The sequence below is a fragment of the Lates calcarifer genome, linkage group LG6, assembly GCF_001640805.2.
Source record: "Lates calcarifer isolate ASB-BC8 linkage group LG6, TLL_Latcal_v3, whole genome shotgun sequence".
NCBI classification, from domain to species: domain Eukaryota; kingdom Metazoa; phylum Chordata; class Actinopteri; family Centropomidae; genus Lates; species Lates calcarifer.
Window position 1 is genome coordinate 15,786,816 of NC_066838.1, and position 12,846 is coordinate 15,799,661.

At 41.5% G+C, this 12,846-nt stretch overlaps 1 protein-coding gene across 1 annotated transcript in view; it reads right to left on the minus strand.

The window, feature by feature from the left end:
• Positions 1-12,846, minus strand: part of LOC108877908 (cyclin-dependent kinase 17-like) — a 38,025-nt gene that overhangs the window by 3,859 nt on the left and 21,320 nt on the right. The window contains 13 exon segments of the mRNA XM_018668137.2: positions 2,085-2,162; positions 2,251-2,323; positions 2,325-2,342; positions 2,455-2,497; positions 2,761-2,866; positions 3,018-3,115; positions 3,815-3,935; positions 4,723-4,846; positions 5,151-5,213; positions 5,331-5,425; positions 5,645-5,759; positions 5,871-5,927; positions 10,622-10,747. Of these exon segments, the coding sequence (XP_018523653.1) occupies positions 2,085-2,162; positions 2,251-2,323; positions 2,325-2,342; positions 2,455-2,497; positions 2,761-2,866; positions 3,018-3,115; positions 3,815-3,935; positions 4,723-4,846; positions 5,151-5,213; positions 5,331-5,425; positions 5,645-5,759; positions 5,871-5,927; positions 10,622-10,747 (1,117 nt within the window).

Genomic DNA, 12,846 nt, shown 5'->3' on the forward strand with positions numbered 1-12,846 from the left:
CTTATCCATGCTAATAGAAAGTGCTTTTATAACACACAACCAAGCAATCGCACACAGCACCAAACCCTCACTTACAGACTCAACATAAAGCCTACATCTCTCGCTGCAGAAACCTGAACAGGACTGCAAACGAAAAGAATCAAATGATTCCCCATTCTCGGATCACATTCTTTTCCATTATGAATATATTGTTGCCCCTTTCAACCCTGAGATAAATACTGGGAGTGGCTCACTTGGAGAAAAGAGGATTAGGTAAGTGAAAGCTGAGATGATGCCTGTGGGTGCAGGCCTTGAAATGTGAGGGAAGACTGTAGCAAGAATGGGGAGAGGGAGAGGAATTAACTAAAAAAAAAAAACAATAGAAAGGATGTGAAATAATATGTTGTTCTGGTTCAGGGAATGCAAGGAGGGAAGAGAGATGCAAGAGCATTTAGTCCAATTAGCAACAAAGATAAAGTACAGACGGTTAGAAGAAAAGAGGCCAGGTAACAACCAAAGAGAAAACAAGGAGAAAGGGAACTGAACATAGGACAGACAGAATGAAAGAGACCGTATTTACCAGAACGGTAGGGGCCACTCAGCCAGTGGAAGTGGAGGAGAGATTGTGACTCTGAGCCCTGGGATTGGCTGCTTCTCTCTGGAAGTACTGCGAGGGTGCGGAGCCTAGCTTATGGGCCATCGCTTTTTAGGGTTAGAGGGGAGGGTGGAGAGGTTGGGAATATTCAGGTGTTACGGAGGAGTTGGAGTAGGGTACACAAGGGAGATAGAGAGGATTAAGGAAAAGATGAACATTGCGAAAGGGGAGAGCATGGGCACCAAGAAAGAGAAGGGACAGTTTATCAGAACATGACAGAGAGGCAGCGGAAGCAGAAAGAAAGAGACACGCGCACAGACTGAGACTGTGATAAAGACAGAAACACTGAAGTAAATCTAAGCAAATGTCAAAAGGCACATCAGGCATGCACAGTTAATGAATAGTGTTTCAAAGGTAAAACTCCTCAGTTCCACTTCAGTACCTTTAGTAATGTAATTGGATAATTCAGTGGTTGGCTGTACTGCTTAGTTTGTTTATCTATAATGGGGTTTCTGTCTATAGCGTGAAGTCTTTTAAGTCAATTAGCATCCTTCATTATCAAACACTGATAATTACAGCGTCTACTTTCAAATCTGACCGTGCTTAAAGCAATGTTGTCCTCTGGTAAAACCTTTACCTATATAGCTTGTTGTTCACTGCTGTGTCTATCTGTATTAGTTCTTCTTGGTGCAGATGTGAACTGCCCTAATGGGCAGGCAGGATGAATCTGTGTCCTTGTGGAGGATTTGTTCACTCGCTGCCTCTTTCTGTGTATATATATCAATGACAATCAAGAATATACTATTGAAACAATAAGACTCTGCAGCCATGCTAGCTGGTCTGTGAGGCTGTACTTAGTCACAATGGTGCTTTAGGCTAAATGCTAATGCTAGCACGACAACACATTGCTCACAATGGCAATGCTAATATACTGATGTTTACCAGGTGTAATGTTTATCATCTTAGAAGGTCATCAGTGTTGCAGGTACTGATCACAAACCAAAGTACTGGACTAACTGAAATTTTGACCTGAAGATGGCACTAGATGAAAGGTTAAGGGATCTCCGAAGTTATTACAGTTCATCCTGATGGGACATGAATGTCTGTCCCAAACTTCATGGCAGTTCATCTGATAGTTGTCCAGACATTTCATAAAAAATTGTCAAAAACATTAAAGTCAAAGGATTGGACTTTAATACGATAATGGCCAGAAACTTATATCACCCTAGGTTCATTAATGCTTCCAAGTGTATTGCAGTAGTTGTTGTGAATATCTGGAGTTGGGGATCTGTATGTAGTAGACGCATGAACCTGGTGATAGTCTGGGAATCTGTGTGATACGTATGACCACACAGTGGCATGAGAGACGACATAAAGCAACGACAGAGAGAAAAAACAAGAGGAGGAAGAGGACAGGGAGCAGGACCTATTCTCTATCATATTCCCACTGGGAATTCCTCATTCCCTGCACCCCCCTCCCACTTCTATTTTTCTATCTTGGAGGACTTACTTGACTCCGGGTAAACTGAGGATCTTTTTCCTGGATCTCTCTGGAGCTGAATGCCTTTTACGGAGAAGATGGAAGCAGCTAAAACAACAACAGGGGGTTGGTGAGACAGTGTGTATGACAAGTGTACTGTATGTTCACCAAGTCAGATTGTTCTGTATGTACTCACTGTCAGCCAGTGTTTGAACCTGCTCTCCGAGACTTCTAAAATACGAGTGCCTGAGAGCATCCTCAGCTGATACACCGCTTCTTAGCCTCAAACTAGACAGACAGAGACAAAGAGGCGTATAGAAACAGGACTGTTAGCTTTTTATTCAGCGCTTTAGATATAAATATGTTTAAAGTGTTATCTGTATACAGCAATGTTTTTTACCTGTAGAAGCATTGAGAGCAAGTCGTGACCATCATTGTCTATTCTGTGACAGAAAGCAAAAAAGAAAGTGATGGAGAGGAAGAATGGAGTGGATGTGAAGTCGAGTGCTGACATAAGCTGTACAGAGCAGTGTAGTGTTCCTGCCATTTCAACAGAGGCGGAAATGCTTGACTACAGTGCCTCATGAAAATCAATCCTGCAGCTTATCTTATTACATCTAACATATCATGGTTTCTTCTACACACACACAATCTACACAGACACATGTGGTCATGGTTGTGTGTTCATACACCCAAATGTACTCACCTGGGTGCGTGGTTGACAAGGGGTTCTGCGTGGTATCGGGGGAAATTGTAGGTTTTAAACTCTTCACTGGTGGTGATACCTGGCCAAGTCTCTTCTGTAGGCGTACCTGTTGAAGAGAAGGAAGATCAGTGATATATGCAGTGTTTACACACACACACACACACACACACACACACACACACACGCTATTACAGCATGTAATTGCATGAATGTTGCACAAGCAGACCCTCATCCCAATTCCACTGATGTTGTCTTACCAAGGATGCGGAATATGAGGTGAAGCTCATCCTCCACAGTCGATCCAGGGAAGAGAGGTCTGCCTGTGATCATTTCATAAAAGATGCAGCCCACACCCCTGCACACCAGGACAGAAACAGAGGAATGTTACATGACCTAAAATTATACTATATGTGTTGAAGTGTACTGAGTTCAGTAGATAGGGTTGTTGTAAAGTCCATAACTGTTTAAATGCAGGTGCAAAGATTCAAGAAAACATACCTCAATTCCATATATAAAATATATAAATCCCTACAAAACAGTGCTCCTTTATTAAATTTTACAGTGCTTATATGATACATTAATAAAGTGCTCAAGTGCTGAACAAAATACTGTTGAACATTTCTCCTTCGATTATTCTACCATAGGCAAATTAACTAAGTCTTCAAAGTTCTGTAAAAGGTAATATATCACACAACTTATTATCACCCCACCAAAGCAAAAGAAGGAACTAATTCCAAATCTACGTCCAGAAATAAGCCAGGGAAATTGGCAATGTACATTAACAATTAGAAGTGTTATAGGACCCAGCAGCATCTGCAAACAGTCTCCCAACTCACTGTTGAATCTTTACAAGTTAACTGTGGACTGCAGTGTGTTGACAGAGGCAGTGGTGAAAGAAAACGTGGGGATTTAGGGCAGATGCTTGGGTGGATTAACAGAAATGTTTCAGATACAAACAAAGGCAAGAAAACAACATAAAGAAAGACACAGACAACAAAGGGTAGTTGCAATGTTTTTCTCTAAAACTGTGTATTTTCTGTAAATGTTTGCTCACCACATGTCAATGGGTGTGGAGTACTCAGTGGAGCCTAGAAGCACATCTGGTGGTCGGTACCATAATGTCACAACTTCATTCGAGTAGGTCTTCGTAGGGACAGACTTGGCTCGTGCCAAACCTGAATTCAAACACAAACAGGGACACTAAGTATTGCCTTATTTATTTAATGTAATGTGAGGCACCGCAGGTGAACAGGTCAATAAAATATCCTGTAAATAAAACTAACTTGACATGATATATAACATACTGAATTAAGAACACCTTGAGTTGCATTTGAGTGCCTGCATTCGAGTTTTACACACTGTTATTACTCTATGGAACTTGGACATTGATTTGAATGTGCAAACTGTACATTATATTTAAATATGCTTTCTTAATCCAGATTCCCATTTCAATGTCAATATACTGTATAAATTGGTCATTTTATTAGTGATTTACACAGCAAGACTACACCTGCACTCTATGACTGTGTCATGTCATGATGTCATGTTTCAATTTTTACCTAAGGGGGGCAGTGTTGTGTGGTTAATCACAAATCCTGTTGGGTCTAAGGACCCGTATGGCCTTTAGAGGTCGCTAGTGAGGCTTTCAAACTCATGCAGTATATATTTTCTAAAAAATAAAATAAAAAATGGATAAAAGGCAGAATCTTAACAGAACTAAGACTGAATAATCAGATAATTGTAGCTTTAAGTCTAGATTTCAACACTGTGCTTTGAAAACTGCAGTTGTTATTGAAGGAAAATCAGGCAAATGTCAAAGCTGTCCATGTCAAAATCAATTATTTTCGCCTGCACTACACTGTTTGGTCTCTAAAAAGTCAAACCAACTCAGAGACAGAGACAAAGACAGTTAAAAAGACTGATGACTGATGTACTGTGATTCTAGTAAAAGTGTTGCCATACCAAAGTCTGCCAGTTTTAGCTCTCCTTTTTCGTTGATGAGCAGGTTCTGGGGTTTAAGGTCTCTGTGGAGGACTTTCCGTCTGTGGCAGTACGCCAGACCTCGTAACAGCTGGAATAAAAAGATCTGAGAGCAGAGGACTAGTATGAGTTACTGTTGCAAGCTCAGTATTTCACTAAGCCATTAAACATAATTAAATACCAAAGTTATTTATTGTTATGACAAAAATTGTGTGGGATTACAACAAAGATCAAAGAACAACAATACATTTTTAGATTTATTAAGAACCCAAGCTGCCACTGTGTCAAGTATAAATCAAGATAAGATGGAATCTGTAACCAGGGAGTAATTCTGTATTTAAACCGTTCAAAGAATGATTACATTCAACAGCATTTCTTCAATACTGACCGTTTATATTACTATGAATTACCTTGACATTGTGAACACTCATGATGCTCCCACAGTCGTCCATGTACTGCTTCAGGTCTTTTTCCTGATGAAGGAGAAAGGAAGAGAGGGCGTAAGTAAGGAAGAAAGAGTATTAAGATTTTCAGATTGTCTGTTACACACACAGACTAAACATGGACACATTCAGAGCACAGACACTCACCAGGTACTCAAATACGAGTGTCAGGCACTTGTCAGTGTGGATAATGTCATGGAGAGTGACAATATTGGCGTGCTTCAAGTCTTTCAGCAGAGACACTAGAGGAGGGAGACACATCAGACACTGTCAGTCAAACAAAGACAACCTGTGAAAAGAACTAAAACATCCAATAGTTACACTACAGTTCTGCAGCAACTGGAAGTCTCAGCGACATTGTCAAAACCGTACAAGCTCCCTGACAATGTGGTTCTGTGTTGACATGTGTGATGTTTACTTTCAAAGCACATTATTTAAACCTGTTCACGGCAGTTCAGTACCTTCTCGGATAGCTGTGCAGGGCGCACCCTCCTCGTGCTCCAGGCGGATTTCTTTCAGAGCCACTAAGTTGTCTGTTAACTTGCTTCGACCCTTAAACACTGTAGCGTACGTCCCCTGCAAAGACAGAAAGCATGTGAGTGTATTTGTAAAATGAAGCAAAATGAGTGTTTGAGGAGTTTGTATGTGCTTAGTGTCATTTTCTCTGATTTTCTCTGTTCAGCTCACCTCTCCTAGTTTGTCCAGTTTGATGTAGGTCTCAAGTTTCCCAAAGCCAATCTCAGACTGGAGAAAACATAGAGAAAACAGTTGAGGCGTTATCAGTGTGCATTACCACTTAGCCAGGGCCCATTTATTTTGGCTATAGCCTGATTGCAGGCCAGGCTTGGCTACTCCACCATATTTAAGATAACTGTCTCCAGAATCAAATCCTCAGTGCCAAGGCTGTTAGTTCAGATTTTAGTCCCATCGCTGCTGACATCTGACCTAGAACTGCAGGGGTCTGAGTCACCAGGCCTTGTCATTCTGTGTGTGTCTGTCTCTGTGCTAAAACATTAGCTTGGTTTCTCCAACGCTTACAGTACAGTAGTATTACTAAGCATCTATTCTACACATTACATTTACATGAACACTGCACATAGTAAACAGCCATGTTTAAATGACATGTGTCTGATTGGGTAGTGAAACCTTTTCTAAAGCTCCACTCTGGTTGTACATTTTGTTTCAGTCATGTGTGCAAACAGCACATCTTCCTAAGAGGACCCTACATAAATGCAGGTGTATTACACAGAGTAAGTAGAAGATCCTGAACAAACATTATTTCCATCTGTCTCCACTGTATGCTATTTCTTAATCTTAAATTTCATCAGACCTCTGACATTACCATTCAAAGATTCTGACTGTCTAGGTCACTCAATCACTACATGTACTGCATCACATGAACCCACATACACACAAAGACATACAAGCACAGGGAAATGCGTTCGTCGCCTAATTCGAACATCTGGACAACATGTTATTTTTGTGTCTCCTCCCAGTGTCTCCTCACTGCTGCAAAGTGACATCATTGTTAGTTGCACATATATTTTTTGGCCACAGGAAGTCAGTATAACAAAGACAACTGGCTATGGCATGAGTTCCTGCACACCAGACAACTTAATGGGGAATACATGTTACTTCTAAACATTTTTCTATAGATATCCAGTAGGCATCGGTGTGTGCATCGTGAATTCTGAATTAATCCTGAACTCAGTTAATAAAGGTTTAGCTGTATAATGTATGCGGCCCCTGGGTTTCCGGGTCATGAATTATAGATGGATGTAGCTATGTCAAGCTGTGATACCCATAGGCTTGTCAGTGTTTATCCCTCTCCCTGTCATTTTTCCTCACTTATTTGTCTATGTCTGTCAGGGTCATTTCAGCCATGTTTTATCTGTGTTCATCTCCCTGAACCTACCCATCTCTCTCAATCTTGTGCTGGCCCATCCCATCATGATGTTGATATGAGTGCCAGGCCAATGCTTGACTATTCGCCTGTATATGCGCGTATGAGGGGGAGGGTCTCTGGTGACCAAGTTAGCTGATGAAGCATGTGATCTCTTTAAAGGCATGCCTAAACGCCAACAAGCTCAGACACAAGAGGACAAGCTTACACAGTGAAACAAATGTGTGAGTGCATGGGTATGCACAAATAATTTGCATAATTATTTAACAGACAAAATCATATATATATATATTAGAATCAATATTTATTATATATTGGTTTTGTATCTGTATCTGGTAATGCTTAAATGTGCATGGGTGTATGCATTTATGTGCAGCGGGATGTCTGGTGTGTATTTGGCTGTGTGTGCTTGTGGGCAAGAGAATATTTGTGATGAGACATGTAGCCTATGCTCAAATGTAAACACACTCATCCTGCGCACACACACACACTATACACCCACAAAAACATGCTGCTCCCATCTCCCATCTTGTGACAGGGGCTGTCAGGAGCTGTTGCTGAACTGTGCTGTTCTTCTGGCAGGGGAGTCAGTCTCTTGGGCAACACACACATACATGACCACCATGTCCCCTCCAGTAAATATATCTGTGGCCTCTCGCCTTTTTGAAACATCTCTAAAATAAAGAAATGCCCACCTCTTTACCTCCAGCCCTTTTTCTGCTTGTAGCGTGCAACTGCACTCTCTGTCTATGCACCTTACAATCCTTTTTGTGTCTGTGTGCTTGCGTGTGTGTCCCTGCGTATGCTTTCGATGGCAATGGGTTCATTTCATTCCCAACGCTCCAGTGAGCTTACTCAGCAGAACTAGGTCAGACCAAGTTTTAGTGACAAAATTAAAGTAACATAAACTAAACAAAATGTGGGCTCTGTCTGAAACCCTGTACAGGAACTGAGGAGACACACAGATGGACGGACTGAAGAAGTAAGAAGTGCGAGAAGAAAGATGTCTGCAGACAGGATCGAATGTGTATTGAGAAGAAAGTCCAATACCACCACCACATTTCATTTTTAATTAGAGTTTCTCTGTGTTGCTGCCTGAAAGAAGGCTTCAAGGGGAGAAAGAGGATGGATTGAGGATATTGAGTGGGAGAGGGAAAATGACAGCCGTCTGCTGAGGAAAGAGGCAGGCAATGGGAGGTGGGAGGAAAGAAGAGCCCTTTCATTAACATGATGTAGCCAGTCCTTAGGACTTCAATCAATCAACCAATAAACATGTTGCTATGTGTCACCTTTTTCCTGTAAACCACCAATAACAAGAGACAAGGTTTGACCGAAAGGAATGAACCAAGAAGACCTCAGCTCAGTTATGGATTTTGAGTTTTTTGTCAGTAGACAGTAGCATAAAATATAGTGAACAGCAAAATATAACTTTGTAAAGTGGAGAGGGGCACATGAATTGGTGTCTTTCGCACTGCAGGTTTGAATAGGTTAGAAAAAAGTGAGCGTTGCATAATGCCATTAAGTGTTGTGGTTAGAGATAAAATGACATCTCTTTCCTCAGCACCATGGAACACTGAATCTCATTGGACTGTTGTGAATAATTGATTATCAATGGGCAACAGCCATGAGAGAAAACTGATACCAACCAACTTCACTTACATTACACTGGAAGCGATTCAAAGATCAAAATACACAGTTTCAGATGCGAGTATCTGTTGTGGGACACCGGACACATGTTCTATGTTACGGTAACAAATGACAAGCACACTGATAACCTAAAGCCGTTACCTCATTATGCAGAGATGCATACTGTCGTTTTTAAGCTGAAACTTCTTGAGGTAAAGGGTGACTGACGTTACACACTCGCACTTTTGTGACCGAGCTATACGTCCATTCACATTTAGAGAGACTGGGGGATAAAGACATTCATTTATCATTCATATTCTGTGCAAACATTTTCAACATGCTCAGAGGTTTTGACTTATCAAACCTCTCATCAGTTCCAGCTACAGGTGCTCAAACTGACCTAAGGACCAAAAGTAGTCCTGAATCAAACTAAATAGCGAACAGTGAAAATACTGAACTGCATAGTCAAAAACATAATTCTGCTTGGTTGCAGCACACTAAATAAAGTACACAATATGAGCTACTCTAATAAAAAATCTAGCTGTATTGTACCTTCCTACATACACTCTGCAGTCCAGTACAGGCTGTTTTTAGCTTCACTGCAGCAGCTAATTATCTTCTCTTAAACTCCCCTTTACATATTTGTTTATCCTTGTTTTCAACATCTTATCACTTTTTAAATCATGTCTATCTGTCATTTCCTCACCTAATATCCTCTTGTCATCCCTCCCTGTGTCTTTCCCCCTCTCCTCCTTGCTCTCTGGTTCACTTCAAGGTGTCCCAGTATGTAATCCTAGTCAGGAGAGGAGCTGCAGCATCTGAGTCTGATGATGCTGCTGCTGAATTATTGATTGTTCTATTGCATCACATACATACGACAACCCCAAAGACACACAGCCGGACACACAAGTTGACAAACCTTGTAAGAAAATGTCTGCCACTTATTTATATTGTAAAGACAGACTATCCTCTTCTTCCGATCCGCCCTTACACCATAAACCTCCCTTCTTCGCTGCAAACCTCCCTTCAAACATTCTTTCCTTTCATCTCTGTGAGACTCCTGCAGAAAAGCTGCGTCATTAAATCACTTCAAGCTGAGAGCCGGAGGCAGGGCACTGGCCCTGTTAAATAATTACAGCAAAAATGGCTGATGGAGGGCGAATCCTTTATGCTTTCCCATAGAATATCCAGGCTTTTGGTAATCATGTTTTAAGTAAAATGTATCAAAGCCGGCTAAATTTAATTTAAAGAAGCAAGCATGTGAGGCAGGGAGATAATGAGTGAGAAGGGCTTTATTCAGTTATGTATGTATGAGGGAAAGCTTGAAAATTTGAGTGATGACAGAAACAAAGGAGTAATGTGGAATAAAGTGTGACCAAAATAAAAACAAAGTGAAAGAGCAGGAGTACTTCAGCAGCACTACAAAGGAGTATAAAGGGACATGCTGCATATTCATGAATATCTGCCTATTCCTACCCATCATCCCCCTCTCTCCCACCCCCAGTTTCATAGTCATAACACTCATAATACAGAGTTTGTCATTCACCCCCCCCCACTGAGCCATTGTAAGCTCTATAGCATAACTTAGTGTGTGTTACAGTCTATGTGTGTTTGCTCTGTGTGTGTGTGTGTGTGTGTGTGTGTGTGTGTGTGTGTGTTGTTGGTGAATATAATGGCCTTAGTTGTCCATGTTAATAGTACATAATGGCAGAGAAAGTTCATATTACTTTTGTTTCAAAACAAAGCAGCATCAAAGGAACAGCACACACCCAGCAGTAGTCACAAAACTGCACAAGCAGATGCTAAGCAGGGACCAAGAAACCCACCAAAGCAGCTGACTATAACTAGTTTCAGTTGCTCTGCACACACATACACACAGATGCAAAATTTACACACACTGAGTACTGACCAATGAAGCACGTCGTAGCCTGCGGCTCATGGGTTTGTCAAAGGGCGGGCTGTTCATGGCAAACTTCTCCAAGTAGCCCTCCGGTAGCCTGATATCAGCTGGGAGAGACAAACGTTTGTTTATGTCCTGAAAGAGAGGGGGGGGGGGGTTAAAGGGAGAAAAAAGGTTTATGAGTATTGTAATATATCAACACCATGCTGATTTTCCTCTGAAATTGTAACCTGTAACTCTATGACAGTAGTGACATGTTTGTGAGTCATACGTATTCATGTATGTATGTATAGTAATTCAAATATAAGATGACATCCCAACAATCTCAACATTAACAAACAGACTAGTGTATTAACCAACCATCATTATCCCTAAAATGACATCATATTTCTTGGCCGCTTGACAGTTTGATGACTCTGACTTGACTGATCACTATGATCTGGCTTCAAAATTCTTTCTCAAGCCTTGGTTAGTTGGCCTACTTTTGAGACCAGACAAAACAAACAAACAGCAAAAAAAGAGAAACAAATCAGCTTTCTCCATCTGTCTCTCCTGGCGATGACTTTGTCAAGTGACAGCAGCTCACTCAAGACAAAATACGAACCTTTGCCATCTGCTCTTCTGAATCAATGATGATGTGAATGACAGTTACAACTAGTAAGCTTGAATGAAAGACCAAATACAAGGCCACTACATGATGGGGCAAGTTCCAAACAAGCTGCTGGCAAGTTTCAGGATAATTTTCTGAAAATATTGTTGGCAGAGTGAGAAGGCTGGCACACCGCTGAGTTCACAAACTCATCCCGAGCACATCTGGAACCAGTCTTTTTGCTATTAAACATGCTTGATATTTTCCTCTTCTACTCTTCTGCCTAAAGTAGCTGGCTTCTCTTCACTCTCTGAGTGTGCGTACTGTTCAGATGTCAAGATTATAGTTTCATTCAGGAAATGTGGGATCTCCTGAGAAGAACAAGAAAACATTTACTGGACATTTTGACCCCATTTCTATGCCTAATTTTGAGAATTCACTACTCCCATATACTTGGGTTAGTATTGTATTTTTGTTGTTGACAGATTTTTACCTAATAGCACAGGTGAAGTGAATACCTCTACCAATACTACTCCACATCAGCTGGAACTACTTTCACTACCTAGCCCTGGCTGCAATGCAATTTGTGTGATGCTACTCTCATAATGCTTCGCTCCTATATGCTTCCCATGTAGGACATGTTCACTGGCAAGGTGCCAATCACACGTAGTTTCCATGGCAGCGGTGGTTGGCCCATTCCCAAAAACCCCATGGTGTGTGAATTGACGTGTGTTTACATGTGAATGTTAGTGGGAGTGTGGAGTAGTGTGTGTATGCCTGAAGACGAAAGGCAGAGGGATTTCATGCCTGAAACGGTTTTATCCAAGCTCATTGGCTAAAACGACAACATGCAGTGCTACATACGAGCTGTCACCCTAAGGACAGTGACACACTCCACATCCATAATCACAACATGAAAAATAAGCCACACATGGCCACATGCACCGACATGACCTACAGACTTTGACCTGGGTAATTTACACGTTTAAGCTCCACTGAATGTCTGATTCGTTAAAGAGTAAAACACAAGACAGCAAGAAAGAACAACGCACTAAAGCTGCATACCGCAACCTCAAAAATAATGACTTTTTCCTCATACACATTTTATTTCATGCAATTCCGAATTCTCATGGTCAAAACAACAGATCTTCCCACATGTGCAGGCTCCATACTCTTCAAAAAGGCAACAATAGACACAAGTTCACAAAGACACTGACACTAATGCCCTCTTATTCACGGGTATAGACTGAATAAAGACCCACATGTAACACACACACACACACACACACGTGTGTCCCCATACTCACAATGCAGAACAGCTCTAGTAGCTCCCTCATTGTCCTCCTTAAACGTGTCTTTCTATACACTCACACACATGCGCTTTCACCGATGCATGTCTCTGACCTGCCACATGACTGCACACACACTGACACACAGAGAGAGAGAGAGAGAGAGAGAGAGAGAGAGAGAGAGAGAGAGAGAGAGAGAGAGAGAGAGGATGGCACTGTGGTAGAGTGCCATTCACATGCTCAGAGGAGGAGGAGGAGGGAAAAAAGAGGAGGAGGGGGAAGAGGGGAAAACATGAGCAGAGGAGAGAGGAATGGACAGATTCCTGAGGGGAGAAAGACAGATGGGGGGAAGGGGT